The 17,529-nt window shown below is 43.6% G+C and overlaps 1 protein-coding gene and 1 long non-coding RNA gene across 2 annotated transcripts; both read left to right on the top strand.

The window, feature by feature from the left end:
- The first annotated feature begins 6,389 nt into the window (after positions 1–6,389).
- Positions 6,390–10,435, top strand: ZNF304 (zinc finger protein 304). The gene is made up of 2 exons (XM_008073485.2): positions 6,390–6,438; positions 8,616–10,435. Exons 1-2 carry the CDS (start codon positions 6,405–6,407, stop codon positions 10,433–10,435), a joined length of 1,854 nt encoding a protein of 617 aa, XP_008071676.1. The 5' UTR covers positions 6,390–6,404.
- Positions 10,436–11,293: 858 nt separating this feature from the next.
- LOC103276063 lies at positions 11,294–12,353 on the top strand. Its single transcript, XR_505349.1, has 2 exons — positions 11,294–11,776; positions 12,035–12,353. It is a non-coding gene; the product is annotated as an uncharacterized LOC103276063 (long non-coding RNA).
- Positions 12,354–17,529: the final 5,176 nt, after the last annotated feature.

Below are 17,529 nucleotides of genomic sequence, written 5' to 3'. Positions count from 1 at the left end.
TTTTTTTTTTTTTTTTTTTGAGTCAGAGTCTCATTCTGCTGCCCAGGCTGGAGTGCAGTGACATGCTTCCAGCCACTGCAGCCTTGATCTGCTGGGCTCAGGCAATCTTTCCACCTCAGTCTTCCAAGTAGCCACCACACTGGGCTAATTTCTTGATTTATTGTAGAGATGAGGTCTTGCCAAGTTTCCCAGGCTGGTCTTGAACCCATAGGCTCAGGTAATCCTCTTGGCTCAGCTTCCCAAAGCACTGGGATTACAGGCATGATCCACTGTGACTGGTCTGCCTAATTTGTTGTGCATACTTTATTTATTTATTTATTATTTATTTTTTTAGTTGGAGTCTCAATCCACTCGCCTCGGCCTCCCAAAGTGCTGGGATTACAAGATGAGCCACCAAGCCTGGCCCACACTTTCTTTTTAAAACATTTTGTTAACCATTCCTTTACATTTCTAGTTTTTCTTCTCCACATTTTTAAGATGTACAAATTCTCTGATTCTGCTTATTAGTGTTTATGCTAAAAGTTAAAACACTTATTTAATACATTACAGTATAGAATTATTAATACCTTTCCTCTTTGCTTGGAAAATATGAATTTACTATTATTATTATTATCATTATTTGAGCTGAAGTCTCACTCTTTTGCCCAGGCTGGAGTGCAGTGGCATGCTCATGGCCACTGCAGCCTCAACCTGCTGGGTTCTGGTGATTCTTCCGCCTCAGTCTTCCAAGTAGCTGGAACCACAGGAGCACGCCACCACATTCAAGTAATTTTTTTTTATTGTAGATATGAGGTCTCGCCATGTTGCCCAGGCTGGTCTCGAACCCCTGGACTCAGGCGATCCTCCCACCTCCACCTCCCAAAGTGCTGGGATTACAGGTGTGAGCTGCTGTGCCTGGCTGGAAAATATAAATTTATACATTAGTTAATTTGCCCACTTTAGCTTATGTACTATTGAGGATATACATATGTAATTCCATCATTTTTTCTCCAAAGGGAAATATTACTGCTGTATACAGACAATAAGCTGTTGTGTTAACCCACCGATGGTACCTCTCTCCAAGATCCTAATATTTTTCTATCATCACAGACCATTTACCTGGGGTCACTTTCCTTCAACCTTAAATAGAATAGTTAAAGTGTAATTTTTAATACTCAGTGATCCATCACAGAAACAAAGAACAGAGTACCATTTTCTCACGCAGAAGCGGACCCTGAACACTTACCACAATACTATAAGAAAGGTATTGGCAATAACAGGATACTGCCAGGGTGGAGGTGAAGGGGGGCACAGCATCAATAAGGGTACCTGATCTCAAACCAGGCAAAGTGGGGACAAAAGGGAGGCCCAAACTTTACCTGTACAATTACTACTTGTATAACTAATCCTGAATTGTACCCCACATCTTTAAAATAAAATATAAATAAATAGTAATTTTATGCTGGATTTTTTTTCCATTAAATTTCTTGTTTTGGTCTTCAAATAGTGTTATTTCACACTCTTTCTTAGACTATGTATTTATTTTGTACAGAAATCTGCTGGCAATTATTTCTTCAACTGTTTCAGTATATTGGTCCATTATGTCCCTGATATAGAACTTTATATTGAGTTTGACTCAAGACAGATAATGTAATATATATAATATATATGTGTGGGTGTATATGTATACATATACATATATGTGTGTATATATGTACATATATGTATTTTAGTTGCTTCCTGAGCATTGAGAAACAATATTTGGACATGAGTTTCAGATGACATCATCCAGAGATGCCAATATTGAGATGCAATCACTGACTGGTTAGGATTTTGGCTGTCTCATTAAAAAGAGCATACAAGTGTAGAACGTAGATGATAAACAACAAAATGGATATCTTGTGGTCAAATAGATGATTGAGCTAGACACTGTGTAGGCGTTTACCAATATTATTTTCTCCTTTTGCACATGCAGCACATTCCACCTTCCATTATATTAAATTTGGGACCATGAAAGTGAGTTTTGGCCAATGGAATCTGAGCAGTAGTGACTGTAAGAATATTTCCTTTTATCTTCTCATTAGTGCTCCTTCCTGGGACTGCCTCCTTGAACCTCAGTGGTTCCAGTTTTCACACCTCCCCAGGATTTAGTGCTCTTTTGGGAGCTGCATGTTCAGGTAATGGGAAGGCAGTGTCTTTATGATGAGTAGGAACAGATCTGGTGACCCAGAGCTGGGATTTCAGGCTGGACGTCTCATGATCACACATTTGTATCTGAGTTTGCCTGCTCTGAGACCACAGGGGAAGGCAGAAGCTTGAGTCCTTGCTTCTGTGAATTAGACATGAATTATTTCTATGGCATCTTATAAAATAAACCATGACATAAAATGATGTTAACTACACTGACCACTTAAGTCTTGATAGTTCTATGCTTTGAATCATATGGCCTATAGGAATGTGTCTTTTAGACAACAGACTTACCTAGTCAAACCCTCCTGCATGTGATATTAAAAAAAAATTAAATTAAGCTAAAGGCATACATGTGTGCTTTTATGCCAAAAAAAAAAAAAAAAAAAAAATTTAAAAGCAGGATTTTTTGAGAGAACAGAAAAGCTCCCACAGGGGGAGGGGACACAAGGGGGTTGCCCTGTGCAAAAATTTTAACCATTACCTATGATGCTACTTGACGAGTCAGGGAGTGATTGTACTTTATGCTTTAAAAAAATTTCACTCTGCAAAGAGGGATCTCTAATTTATCCTCCTATTATAGTACTGTATATTTGAGAAGCTTCTGGTGAAGATTACTAATAATAGACTGTATATATGTACTTAGCACTATGTCCCAGGCCCTGTGCTAAGCACTTTTCATGTCACTTCCCATGTTCCCAGGAGGTTGGATGTAGTATTTTCCACTTTAGCTGTTGCTTCCCCTCCCCACCCATGACTTTTAGAGACCCCAATTCTCAAATATGAGCTAGACCCCTGCCCCAAGGATTTCTATGTCAGAAGTTGTAGGTTGGGTCCCAGAACTTACATTTTTTTATACGTTCACAATGATGCTGTCAAACCAGGGACCCAAACCGAGAATCAGTAAATTAAGAAGCATATTTACTGTTATTACGCAGAGGCCTCACAAACGAGGTATATTCATTGCTCAATTTAAATTTCAACCCCGAAAGTTGAGAGAGATGAAGCAGCTCTCCCGGGGCCTCGGAAGCAGGAGGATTAAAGAATGGGTCACCTGCTGAAGCCTTCTTGGGCATGGCCTCGTCCCAGGTGACCGTGGCGATCTGGTCGTGCCCCTTTTAAAAAGAGCTTTGGCGCCGGGCTCGGTGGCTCAGCCTGTAATCCCGCGCCTTGGGAGGCTGAGGTGAGTGGATTGCCTGAGCCCGAGGGCTCGAGACCCGCCTGGGCAACTTGGCGAGACCTCATCTCTACAATAAAAAAAAAAAAAAATTAGCCGGGCGTGGTAGCGCGCGCCTGTAGTTCCAGCTACTCGGAAGGCTGAGGCGGAAGGATCGCCGGAGCCAAGCGGGTCGAGGTCCTGGCCACTGCACTCCAGTCTGGGCGAGAGTGAGACTCCAACTCAAAAAATAAAAAATAAAATAAAAGGAGCTTTGGCACTCCAAGATACTATTTCCCGGTCTTTCTCCCCCTCTCCGCGCGGTGCCCCTTGGCTGTCGACTGCGAGAACTCGACGGGTGCTCGGTACCTGGTTGGATGCAGGGCACAAACTCCATTACCCAGAAATCTGTGCCCGTCACAATGGCAACCGGCGTCGGACCAATGACAGCCAGGGAACAGGGCGTTTCCGGCGCTTCCTCGGCAGCAGGGGCAGGACTTCCGACGTCGCCAGAGTTACGTGTTTTTCCTGGGCCTGGTCGGTCTCCGCTGGCTGCGAAGTCGGAGTGGTAGGCGTGTCCGGCTTCCTCCTCGGCCTTCCCTAGCCGAGCCAGAACAGTGAGAAGGACAGGCCGGTCCTCCGCGCCCGTTACGACCCGGGCCCTGTCGTGGGACGCGCGGCCTCGCGTCCGCCGTTCGTCCCGTGGGCCCAGAGGCGGCACCTGAGCCGCACGCGCGTTCTCACACGGGGCCGAGGCCGAGAGTGCGACCGTCAGATCGCGACCGAGGCCGGGAGTGCGGCTGTCGCATCGGGGTCCTCCAGCCCGAGGGAGCTGTGGGGCTTCGGCTGAGCCCACAGGGCGCGCCCCGTTCGCCCGCGCCTCACGGCCCGCCCAGGTTCATGGCGGCGGCGCTGACCCGCCGGGTTCAGGTTAGTGGAGCGTCCCCCGAGCCCACGCCCACCCGGCGGGCGTGTCCCGGCGCGCTTCGCCTCCTCGCCCCCTCCTCTTGCGTATAGACCGTGGAGGGCGGTCACGCCCGGAGTATGTAGAGTGGCGCTCGTTCCCAATGTCGATGGGAGGGGGTGTAGAAGTGTTTCCGAGGTGCAGGAGCCGGCTTGAACAAACGCGTGGATTAGGGGCGTTCCAGAAACCGGAAGTCCCAGTTATGTTTGGTGAGAACAGAGAGCAGGGGGACAGGGGTCAGGCCTCGCTTCTGAGGGTGCCGGGAGCCGTGGAAGCTTTGGTACAAAGAAGGGGGGTGCTCTGACTGCAGAGTGGAGAAATTTGGGGGCCGTAGAAGTAGACAAGGAGGGCAGAGTGGAGTCTGTAGAAATAGTCCCGTTGAGTGTTGGGTGGGCCAGAGTGGTGGCATCTATTAGAGAGACGTATGGGTTTTGTACATATTTCATATGTAGGGCGGGCCAGATTTTCTAATGAGACAGTGATATCCCAGGACTCTTCACCTGTCCCTTTCTTTGCATTCGAGTCTGGCGGCCCTGAAGCAGGACAAGTATGTGCAGATGCTTGGAAGGAGGACTGTTGTGAGTGTTCAGGGAACCTCAGGTCTTAATTATGTCTGTTGGGAACAGAGAGCAGGGGCAGGAGTCAGGCTGGAATGACTGGATTAGGAGCTGTGTCTCTTGAGTGTGGTGAAAGCCTTGGAAGATTTGGAGCAGGGGAGGGAGATGATTTGACACAAGATCTTAAAAAGCTCCTTCTGGCTCTCAGGTTGAGGACAGACTGTGATCATGAAGGAGAAATCTACTGTGGTAGTGTTGATGATGTCTTGCCCAGGGGTGTGGCTGTGGAGGTGAGAAAAGTTAATGAATATTGTACCTGTTTTTTAAGTAGCGTGATTGGATTTTCTGATGTGAAGGATGAATGAGAGAAAGGAAAGAGTCATGGATAACTACAAGGTTTGTTTATTTAATTTTTCTGTAGAGGTGAGGTTTTGCTTTGTTGCCCAGGCTGATCTCGAACTCCTGAGCTCAAGCACTCTTCCCTCCTGAAAGGCTGGGGGTACAGACCTGAGCCACTGTGCCTGGCCAAGGTTTGTTTTTGTTTTGTTTTTGCTTTAGCTGATAGAATGATGGAAGTACATCAACTGAGCTGAAGAAGTTGGTGACAACAGTAATTTTTGGTGGTTGTATCAGGCAGTAGTAATTTTTATTGGCTATATCAGGAGTTAGTTTTTGGTCATGTTTAAGAAATCCCAGTGACCTCTTAGTTGAGGCATCAAGGAGACACACAGGTTTTTGGTTCTGCAGACGGGTTCTGTTGAAGATTTTCAAAAAATGACAGCCAGCATGTGGAGTGGTATGGAATGTCATCTTCAAGTCATGGGGGCAGTGCTATTAGTGAATAAGAAAGGTGAAACTGGGACCTGCAAACTGGATCTGTTGTTTGGGTGCCTGGTTAGCAGTGGTGCATGTTATAAAAACAGACGAGCATTTCCTGTACACTATGCAGAGTGGCATGGGGTCTGAGGGTTGCCATGGAGGTACATATGGTGTAGGCCAGGAGATTGTCAGTGGCAGTGGGGGGGTCCCAGGTGTGAGGAAGGTGTAATCCAAAGAATGAGGTGCATGCTGGGAGGAGTGTGCACTGATGGTCTTTAGGCTCTAGTATTGGCAGCTTATGGGAGAAGGCTGGGCAAGAATAGGATTGTATCTGGTTGTGTTTGGCTGGGTCTGGACAACACCAGAAGAACTAGTTGGTAGAATATTTGGGACCCTTCTTGCCAGACCCAGAGTTTAGGTAGCATCTGTCTGCTTATTTGCCTGCATATTCTGCTCTGGACTGAATACAGTAGTAAGAAGGACTTGAGGAAAATTTAGACACTAGTGGTACTAAGGTCTGGTATCTCTTCCTAGTTGGGAGGCTGAGGAGAATAGGGACCAGGGACAAGTATGTGAATGAATAGACTAAATGAATAGATGTTCTGGGGAGAGTGGCTAACTGTGAACTCAACTGTTCTCATTCTGTCAGGATTGTGTGACCTTTGAGGATGTATTCGTATACTTCTCCCAGGAGGAGTGGGATCTCCTTGAGCAGGCGCAGAGATTCCTATACCGTGATGTGATGCTGGAGAACTTTGCACTTGTGGCCACACTGGGTAAGTCCCTTTTTTAGTTATCTTTTGCTACATAAAGGTTAGTGACTTGAAACTATACAAACTTATTATCTCCTAGTTTCAGTGCACTGAAAGCCTGGTCACAGCTTATAGGGGTTCTTTTTGTTCTCATGAGGTTTCAGTCAAGGTCTCAGCCAGAGTTGTGATCTCATTAAAAGGCCCATCTCAGAAAGAATCCACTTATAAGCTACTCATGTAGTTGTTTGCTTTAGTTTCTTGGGCTTCTTGGATTGTAAGCATTAGTTACTTGCTGTTGATCAGAGGCTTGGCCTTTCTGTAGTGAACCTCATAGCATGGGTGCTGGCCTCTCTCTGAGCAAGTGAACAGGAAAGTGTTCAGGATGGAAGCCCAAGATTATAACCTGATCTCAAAAGTGACATTCTATCATTTTTGCCATATTCCTTAGAAATGAGTCAGTCTGTCCAGCCTACAATCAAAGGAAGATGCTTACACAAAGGCAAGAGTAACCAGAAGTGTAGGGATCACTGGGGGCCATTTCAGGGGCTGTCTTACACAGCCCTTCACACCCATTTCAGTGACCTTGGTAGGGTTTGGGTCTTCCCCTGTTTCCCATGGGCACTTCTTTCTGTCCAGTCAAATTAGTGACTCTTTTCCTTCTTAGTTTACCAGAGTAGCTGCTGTGGGTGGGCTGCCATGGGTGGGCTGGGCTGTGTGCAGTGTCCCCTCTCTTGCTAGGTAGTCCCAACATCTGTTGCCCTAAAGCCTTGAAGGAAAGGGCCAGGAATTCAGGAGTTTTTTAGTTTGCTGAGCAGATTCTACCCAGCTTGAGCACTCACTGACCAGGTAACTAACTGTTCTGATCTCTGGCACGCCTATGTCCCAGGTTCTGTCCCCATCCTCTAGCTGACATTTTCTAGGGCCTGATTGTGCCAGGAATTGCAGGTACAAAGTCACTTCTTTTAGCAGTTATAGGGCTGTTCTGCCAAATCCTCCTTGGAGGGTTTTTTTTTTTAATTAACGTTTTGTTTTCTCTGTGGGGTGAGTTTGTCTACCCCACTCACCTGCCCTTTGTTTTCTTTACAACCTTCATTTTCCAGATCCCATGTAGTTGCCTAGTTGGGGAGGGATAGATAAACCTTGGATATCTGACAGGGGATATATTACTTTAGCTATAGTTAGAGACATCTAGAGAGGGCCTAATCCTGCTAAATGGGAGGTGGGAGGAAGTGTCGGGTTAGAGCTGGGTTCAAATGGACACTTTAACCTGTTTGTATTCACTTGTGTTTTGTTGCCAAGTCCCATAACCGAACCTTACTTTCTTTCCTCATTCTTGGCAACTTTATCCACTTGTCATTTCTCTCCTGTCTTCCATCTCTTGGCTGTTTTTCCACTTGTCTGGCCTCCATGTTTCACTTGCTCTCTGCTATACTGGCCTACTTTAATGTGCCATGAATTGTGCGCATTAAATATTCTTTGAGAACCAGCTACTTAATTGGAGTTAAATTTTCTTCTCCTTTTTTAATCCAAAATGTGTTTATTGGGGTGGTTTCCCATTCATCTTGATTGGATTGCTTTTAGTGCTGTTTCCTCCTGGAGGAACATCCTTCTGTGAGCCTTGCTTTTCCTCCTGTAGGCTGACAGAGGACAGTAGAACAACCAACACACAAAATACTGTTTGTGCATGGCTGAAGACCATAGTGATTTTATAGCATCCTAGGCATTTCACATCCATGAAGTAGGAGTTGGGGCTCTGTACCAGGTACTTCTTCTTGTGTTTCCTCTTTTCTGGAGAGGGATGAAGGAGATCCATTGCAAGAGGCATGTTCTCGTGGATAAGTCGTCACCGCTGGAAGCTGGGGTTAAATTTTTCTGGGCATGGACCCAGACTTCTGCACAGAGCTCACCTGACACCAGCAGCAAACGCTCTGCTGAAACTTTTGCAGAAGAGTGAGTTAGAGACTTCATCTCTACTCCCTATTCTGTACACCATCATTGTCATTAAGTCTTTACCCATTGTTAGGGTTCCTCTATTTGTGATCTTTAGAGGCCCAGTACTGACAACTAGCCCTTAAACTGATCCTAACTCCCTTGTCTTGCTAAAAAGCCAATGAAACTCTGTCATTGGTGTGTTACACACACATTTGAGATGGGGCTGCTGCTTTTCAATGTGCACTTTACCAGCATTTCTTTGCTTTCAGATTATTGGTGTGAAGCAAACAATGAGGAGTCACCTTCTGAGCTGAGTGATTTTATGGAAGGAGTGTCACAGGTCAGGACTCCTGAGTCAGGTCCATTCATCCAGAAAGCCCATTCATGTGAGATGTGTGACCCACTCTTGAAAGACATTTTGCACCTGACTGAATACCAGGGATCACACCTTATGCAGAAACTGTACACGTGTTCACCATACGGGAGAGGATTCTTGTTCAGTGAAAAATTTTACCAGCATCAGAAGCAACATAGGGAGAATGGCTTCAGAGGGGATGATAGAGGGGCCTCATTTGTGAAGAACTATACAGTCGATATGTTAGGGAGATCCTTTACATACAGGGAGGAAGGAATGGACTTACCAGACAGCTCTGGCCTCTTCCAGCACCAGACCACTCATGATGGGGTGAGTGCATACAAAAGCACCGAGTGCCTGGAGTCTTTCTCACACCCCAGTCTTGGACAGCACCAAGGAGACTATGATGGACAGATGCTTTTAAATTGCAGTGACAATGAGAAAGCCTTCCTGAACACCTTTACTCTTCTTGACAACGAGATAACTCATACCAAGGAAGGAATCTTTAGATGCCTATCATGTGGAAATGTGTTCAAGGACAAGTCAGCTCTTATTCATCACAGAAAAATTCACAGTGGAGAAACATCTCATGTATGTAAGGAGTGTGGAAAGGCCTTCATTCACCTGTCCCACCTAAAAGTACACCAGAAATTTCACACTGGAAAAAGACATTACACTTGCAGCGAATGTGGGAAGGCCTTCAGTCGCAAAGACACACTTGTTCAGCACCAGAGAGTTCACACTGGAGAAAGGTCTTATGATTGTAATGAATGTGGGAAAGCCTACAGCAGAAGCTCCCACCTTGTTCAGCACCAGAGAATTCACACCGGAGAAAGACCATATAAGTGCAATGAATGTGGGAAAGCCTTCAGCCGTAAAGACACACTTGTTCAGCACCAGAGATTTCATACTGGAGAAAGGCCTTATGAGTGCAGCGAATGTGGGAAATTCTTTAGCCAAAGCTCCCACCTTATTGAGCACTGGAGAATTCACACTGGGGCAAGGCCTTATGAATGCATTGAATGTGGGAAATTCTTTAGCCATAATTCCAGCCTCATTAAACATCGTAGAGTCCATACAGGGGCAAGATCTTATGTGTGCAGTAAATGTGGGAAAGCTTTCAGCTGCAAAGACACGCTTGTTCAGCACCAGATAATTCACACTGGAGCAAGACCTTATGAGTGTAGTGAATGTGGAAAGGCCTTCAGCCGTAAAGACACACTTGTGCAGCACCAAAAAATCCACACTGGAGAAAGGCCTTATGAGTGTGGTGAATGTGGAAAATTCTTTAGCCATAGTTCCAACCTTATTGTACACCAGAGAATCCACACTGGAGCAAAGCCTTATGAGTGTAGTGAATGTGGAAAATGCTTTAGCCACAACTCCAGCCTTATTCTACATCAGAGGGTTCACACTGGAGCAAGACCTTATGTGTGCAGTGAATGTGGGAAAGCTTATATTAGTAGTTCCCACCTTGTTCAACACAAGAAAGTTCACACTGGAGCAAGACCTTATGAGTGTAGTGAATGTGGAAAATTCTTTAGCCGTAACTCTAGCCTCATTCTACACCAGAGAGTTCACACTGGTGAAAAGCCTTATGTGTGCAGCAAATGTGGGAAAGCCTACAGCAGAAGCTCTCATCTTGTTCGGCACCAGAAAGTTCACACTGGAGAAAGGCCCCGCGAGTGTAACAGTTTCGATGACTCTTTAGCTGCATCTTTTAAACTTGTTTAGCACTGGAAAATTCACACTACAGAAAGGCCTTATGAATGCAGAGAAACATGTGATCTCCTTTTTTAGCCTTATAGGACTTACACCAGAGAAAAGCTCTATGAGTACCCTTTGTGAGAGGACCATCAGCAAGTAGGTGGAACATGTATATTTATACATCCCCTCTGGGAAGATTCCTGATAAGCACCACACAAATGGGAAGCTTTCATGAGATGTGTTGCACTTTCTAACTGTCCAGGGCTCTAAACAATTATATCACTTCCAGTGCCTATGGTGGAAGCCATCTTATTAATACCAGCTATGTGTGTCAGTCACTCCATTATGCTCAGGGAAGGCAGACCTCTGTGCTCTTTCCTATTCCCTGCAGGGAATCATGAGTTCTGAGCCTAGTGATGGTCCACATTTTTTCCCTTGTAATTAGGTTCTGATTGAACATGCTCTAGTTCTAGCCAAAAGGTTCCGAGCTAGGGTCTGGTGGGGATTCCCTGGCAGGTTTTCCTTTTTCATGGGCAATGTTGTTTGTGAACATAGCTTTTACTTATTTATCCTATTGCTAAATAACCCAACTTTGGAACTGCCTGTCCCATGCTGCTCTGTTTTTTTTGTTTTTGTTTTTGAGTCGGAGTCTCACTGTCACCCAGGCTGATGTACAGTGGCATGCTCATGGCCACTGCAGCCTCGACCTGCTGGGCTCAGGTGGTCTTTCCACCTCAGCCTTCCAAGTAGCTGGAACCACAGGCATGCAGCACCATGCCTGGCTAATTTTTTAATTTATTGTAGAGACAAGGTCTCACCAAGTTGCGCAGGCTAGTCTTGAACCCCTGGGCTCAGGCAGTCCTCTCGCCTCTGTCTTCCAAAGTACTGGGATTACAAGTATGAGTCCCTGCACCTGGCTCAACTACTCTGGTTTATACAGTGATAATGGCCTATTGTGGTAGCCTTTTCTCTTGAGGATTTTGTTTACTGTGTAGAGTGAATTGAAAAAATAATTGGATTTTGTCAACATGGAGGGAAGAACACTTTTTGTGGGCACCACCTTTATGTGCCTCGCAGGGTACCACAGGATGATAGCAAACATTTCTTTTGACCTGATTTGCCCTGTTGCCCTAGGCCTGCTAAAAAAGATTGAAGTTTGTGTGCCTAGTTCTATGACCTGGATGTCAAGATTTCCTGTGAGCCCAGTGTTCATTCTGAAGAGGGCATTGTTGATGTGAAAGTCTCCAGTGCTTCTGGAAGCAACATGAGTTGGGTCCCTTGACTATCACATACTACCCAGCACTGTTGAGAGATTGCTGTCTTTTGGACCTTTACAAGAGCCAGTCCCTGATATTCAGATTCCCATAGGTGAGTGCCATTGACTCAGACCTACAGGGCAAGGTGGGAATCATAATTGGTATAGAAACACTGAGATATTGGAGTGGAGATGACTAGCAAATGAGGAAATTTGTACATTTCAAAGGGGCCTTCACAAGTATCCATGCAATTATGGATGAGGGTGAGAGTGTATAGAAATTCTCAGGACCTTCAGACATTTGTAACTTGTTACCAAGGCTGCTGTCAGAGTGCATAATAATATTAATGTAAATGTTTGTGAATTGTTAGGTCTCCCTGGGCAGTTGACCTTCTGGCTATCACTGCATAAACAGGAACCTCAGCATGGACAGAAGAGAGATCCAGGGATGGGGCTTCCGTAACCCAGCCAGCATTGCTAGTGATGAAGATGGTCTTGGACTTTAATGCTCTCCAGTTTTTGCTGATATTGAGGCAAAACTCACTTTCCTAAATTGTAGGTAGAGCCAAAATAGTTGGCAGATGTAACTTTCCAAAAATAGTACGTACTGATTTTTGTGGGGAACATTTAGTTCTCAGCAGCTTTCTTGAGGTATGATTAACATGCAATAAACTGTAAACATGTAAAGTATTAAATGTGCTATGTTTCAGCATGTGTATACTCGTGAAAAACCACCACAATCAAGATAACATATCCAACACAAGATCTCTTGTGTTCCTTTATAATCCTTACCTTCCAGTCTTTCCTAACCCCTCTTCCCACAATTCACAAGCAAAAGGAAGTGTTTTCTAGGATTTTATAAATATAATATTGTATGTACTTTTTTGAATATGGTATGTACTTTTTTGAAGAATGGGGGCTCTGGCTTTTTTCACTAAGCATAACTATTTTGTAATTAATTTATCTTATTACATGAATCAATGGTTTGTTCATTTGTATTGCTGAGTAGGTTTCATTATATACCACAATTTTTCTTTTTTATCCATTTAGTTGTTAATAAATGTTTGGGTTGTTTCCAGTTTTTGGCTATAACAGATAAAGCTCCTCTGAAGATTTGCATGCATATATGGCTGAATCATACTCCATTTTATGGGGGTAATACTGTTTATCCATTTACCTATTAAAGGACATATTAGTTGCTTTCAGATGTGAACAGTTATGAATAAAATTGCTACATTTGTGTACAGTTTTTTTTTTTGAGTTGGAGTCTCACTCTGTCACCCAGACTAGAGTGCAGTGGCTGCTCCCGGCCACTGCAGCCTTGACCTGCTGGACTCCGGCGAGCCTTCCGCCTCAGCCTTCTGAGTAGCTGGAACTACAGGTCCGCGCTACCATGCCCAGCTAATTTTTTGATTTATTGTAGAGATGAGGTCTCACCAAGTCGCCCTGGTGGGTCTCGAACCCAGGGGCTCAGGCAATCCACTCACCTCAGCCTCCCAAAGGCACGGGATTACAGGCTGAGCCACCAAACCTGGCTTGTGTACAGTTTTTGTGTGAACATATATTTTCACCTGAGTACATTCCAAAGTGCACTATTTGCTGGGTCATATATTAAGAATATATTTAGTCAGGCATGGTAGCATGCCTGTAATCCCAGCTCTTTGGGAGGCAGAGGCAGGAGGATTGTATAAGTCCAGGGGTTCAAGACCAGCCTGGGCAACTTGGCAAGACCTCATCTCCACAATAAATTAAAAAATTAGCTGGGCATGGTGGGTGGCGTGAGCCTGTAGTCCCAGCAGCTTTAAAGGCTGAGGTGGTGGGACCAGGCATGGTGGCTCAATCTTGTAATCCCAGCACTTTGGGAGGCCAAGGTAAGAGAATTTCCTGAGCCTATGGGTTTGAGATCAGCCTGGGCAACTTGGCAAGACCTCAACTCTACAATAAATCAAAAAATGAGCCGGGCATGGTAGCACACCTCTGTAGTTCTGGCTACTTGGAAGGCTGAGGTGGAAGGATCGCCTGAACCCAGCAGGTTAAGGCTGTGGTGGAAGGATCGCCTGAGCCCAGCAGGTCAAGGCTGTGGTAGCTGCACTCCAGCCTGGGCGACAGAGTGAGACTCCAAACTCAAAAAAAAAAAGCTGAGGTGGAAGGATCACCTGAGCCCAGCAGGTTGAGGCTGTGCTAGCTGTGATTGTGCTGCTGCACTCCAAACTAAGTGACAGAATGGATCTCTGCAGTGTCTGTGATCATGCCACTGCACTCCAGTCTGGGTAACACAGTGAGACTCTGACTCACAAAACAAAGGGAAAAAAAATGTTGGTATTGTCAGTATTTTGAGTTTTAAAATGCCATTCAAGTAGCTGTATCGTCGTCTGCCATTGTTGATTTAATTTGCGATGCCTTAATGATACATGATGAGCATTTTTTCTTTTTGGTTATTGTCTATTTTATTTTATTATAAAAATGTGGGGTACAATTCAGGGTTAGGTATACAAACGGTTATGCTGGTACCCTTGTTGATGAGGTATGCCCCTCCCTCCCCTAGCAGTTTCCCTCATCTACCAATCCCACCCCCCCCTCGCCTGACAGTTTCCCCTTACTGCCAATCCTTTTCTTATAGTATTACAGTGTATAGTATGAGTGAGAACATATGGTACTCTGTTTTTTGTTTCTGTGGTAGATCACTGAATATGATCGACTCTGAATCCATCCAAGTTGCTACGAAGTCCATATATTCGTCGTTCATTATGACTGCGTAATATTCCATTGTGTATATGAACCACATTTTTTTTTTATCCAGTCCACTTTCAATGGGCAGCATGGTTGGTTCCATGTTTTTGCTATTGTGAATAGAGCTGCAACAAACATACATGTGCAGTTGTCTTTTTTGTAGAAATGATTTGAATTCCTCCAGGTATATTCCCAATGGGGAATTGCTGAGTCATGTGGAAGGCCAATTTCTAGTTCTTTCAGAAATTGCCACACTGTCTTCCAAAGAGGTTGCACTAGTTTGCAGTCCCACCAGGAGTCTAGAAGTGTTGCTTTTTCTCCACATCCTTGCCGGCATCTATTGTTGTTTATTTTATTAATTATGGCCATTCTTACTGGGGTTAGGTGGTATCTCAATGTGGTTTTGATTTGCATTTCTCTGATGATGAGTGAGACTGAGCACTTTTTCATGTGTCTATTGGCCTCCCATATATCTTCTTTTGAGAAGTATCTCTTCATGTCTTTTGCTCACTTTTTAATGGAGTTGTTTGTTTTTTTCCTTTCGGCGCTTTTGAGTTCCTTGTAGATCCTAGATATTAGGCCTTTGTCAGATATACAGTTGGCAAATATTTTTTCCCATTCTGTGGGCTGTCTCCCTGATCTCTTGATGGTTTCTTTTGCTTTCCAGAAGCTCATTAGTTTGATGAGATCCCACTTGTCTATCTTATTTCTTCAGGTATTGGCATTTAGGATTCTGAATAGGAATTTGTTGCCAGTTCCAATTTCCATAACGGTGTCTCCTGTGCTTTCTAAGATTCTTATAGTTTGAGGTTTTATGTTTAGGTCATTGATCCATTTAGAGTTAATTTTTGTGTATGGTGATAGGTAGGGGTCTTGTTTCAATCATCTGCATGCGGTCAGCCAGTTTTCCAGCACCATTTACTGAATAGGTCCTCCTCTCCCCAGTGGTGGTTGTTGGAGGCTTTGTCAAAGATGAATTGGTTGAGAAATTGAGGCTTTTCTTCTGGAATCTCTGTCCTGTTCCATTGGTCTATGTTCTTGTATCAATACCAGACTGTTTTGGTTACTGTAGCCTTATAGTAATGTTTGATGTCTGGAAGTGTGATACCTCCTGCTTTGTTTCTTTTGCTAAGGATTGTTTTGGTTATTCGTGGTCGTTTATGTTTCCATATGAATTTCTTTGTTGTCATTTCCAGGTCTGAGAAGAATGGATGTTGGTAACTTAATGGGTATTGCGTTGAATCTGTAGATTGCCTTTGGTAGGATGGACATTTTAACATTGTCAATCCTTCCTATCCAAGAGCATGGGATATTTTTCAATTTGTTTGTGTCTTCTTGGATTTCTTTGAGCAGTGTTTTGTAGTTCTCATTGTAAAGGTCTTTCACTTCTTTGGTTAGGAAGATGCCGAGGTATTTCATTTTTTTGTGGCTATAGTGAATGAGATTGGAGCATCTTTTCATATTCTTTTTTTTTTTTTTGGAGTTGGAATCTCACTCTGTCATCCAGGCTGGAGTACAGTGGCATGCTCATGGTCACTGCAGCCTCGACCTGCTGGGCTCAGGCTATCCTTCTGCCTCAGCCTTCCAAGTAGCTGGAATCACAGGTGCATGCCACCACACCAGTTAATTTTTTGATTTATTGTAGAGACAAGGTCTTGCCAAGTTGCCCAGGTTAATCTTGAACCTCTTGTCTTAGCCAATCTTCTCGCCTCCACCTCCCGAAGTGCTGGGATTACAGGCATGAGCCACTGCCCCTGGTTGGTATTAACAGTGTCTTTTGCGGAGCAGATATTTTAAATTTTAGTCAAGTCCAACTTACCTGTTTTTTTTTTCTTCATGGATTGTGTTTTTGCTTTTCTATCTAAAAAGTCATTGCTAGAACCAAGGTCATCTGTGTTTTCTCCGGTGTTATCCTCTAAAGGTCTTCTATTTTTGTGTTTTACACATAGGTGTTTAATATGTTTTGAGTAAATAATTATGAAAGATGTAAGGTCTGTCCTAGATTTATTTTTTCAACATGAAGTTGTCCAGTTGTTCTAGCACCATTTGTTGATAAAACTATCTTTTCTCCGTTGAATTGCTTTTGCACTTTTATCAAAGATCAGTTGACTGTATTTATGTGGATCTATTTCTGGGCTCTGTTCCAGTGTTTTCTGTCTTTTGAAAAAATCATACATGAGGTGTTTGGAGTATTTATGTGTGTGTGTCTTTATGTGGTATATTAATTTGCAGATGTTAAACCAACCATGCATTTCTGGGACAAATCCCACTTTGTCATGATGTATATTCCTGTATATATACGAGTATTACCAAGTTTTCTTGTGATATCTCTCTCTGACTTTGCTATCAGAATAATTTTGTGCTCATAGAATAAGTTGGGAAATGTGTCCTCCTCCTTTATTTTCTGGAAGAATTTGTGAAGGATCAGTGATAGTTCCTTAAAATGATCAAAATCCCTAGTGAATGCATCTGGGCCTGGGATTTTCTTGTGAGAATATTTTTAATAAAAATTACTTATTGTAGTTCTGTGTAGATTTTCCACTTATTAAGTCAGTTTTGATCAATTGTGTCTTCTGTTGTCTAAATGTGTCACTCCGAAATTCATGTCGAAACTTAATTGCCAATGTAATAGTATTAAAAGGTGGGGCCTCTGGGAGATGATTAAATCATAAAGGAGGAGGCCTCAACGATGGAATCAGTGTTCGTAGAGGTGTGAGGGAGCTGTTTGTCCTTCCACTGTATGAAAACAGGGGAAATGCCATCTATGAAGCAGAGACCAAGCCCTTACCAGGCACAGAATGTACCAGCACTTTGGTCTTGGACTTGCCAGGTCCAGAACTGTCCATGAGAAATAAATTTCTATTGTTTGTAAATTACTCAGTCTAAGGTATTTTTGTTATAGTAGTTCAAATAGATGAAGACTGTTTCTTTCTTGAAATTTGTCCATTTAAAATAAATTATTTAACTTGGGGAGATAAAAATTGCTTATAAAATTCCCTTAGTATACTTTTAATTTCTGTAGGTGTTTATAAAGTTCCCTTAGTATACCTGTAATTTCTGTAGGAGTGTCTTAATTTTTGATTTTGTTCGTTTACGTTGTATCATTTTTTTTCTTTTTTTTTGAGTTGGAGTCTCA

The sequence above is a fragment of the Carlito syrichta genome, unplaced genomic scaffold (assembly GCF_000164805.1).
Source record: "Carlito syrichta isolate Samal-C Ts95f unplaced genomic scaffold, Tarsius_syrichta-2.0.1 Scaffold315896, whole genome shotgun sequence".
Classification (NCBI taxonomy): domain Eukaryota; kingdom Metazoa; phylum Chordata; class Mammalia; order Primates; family Tarsiidae; genus Carlito; species Carlito syrichta.
The sequence above is the reverse complement of the archived record's forward strand: the minus strand, read 5'-3'. Positions and strand labels throughout refer to the sequence as shown.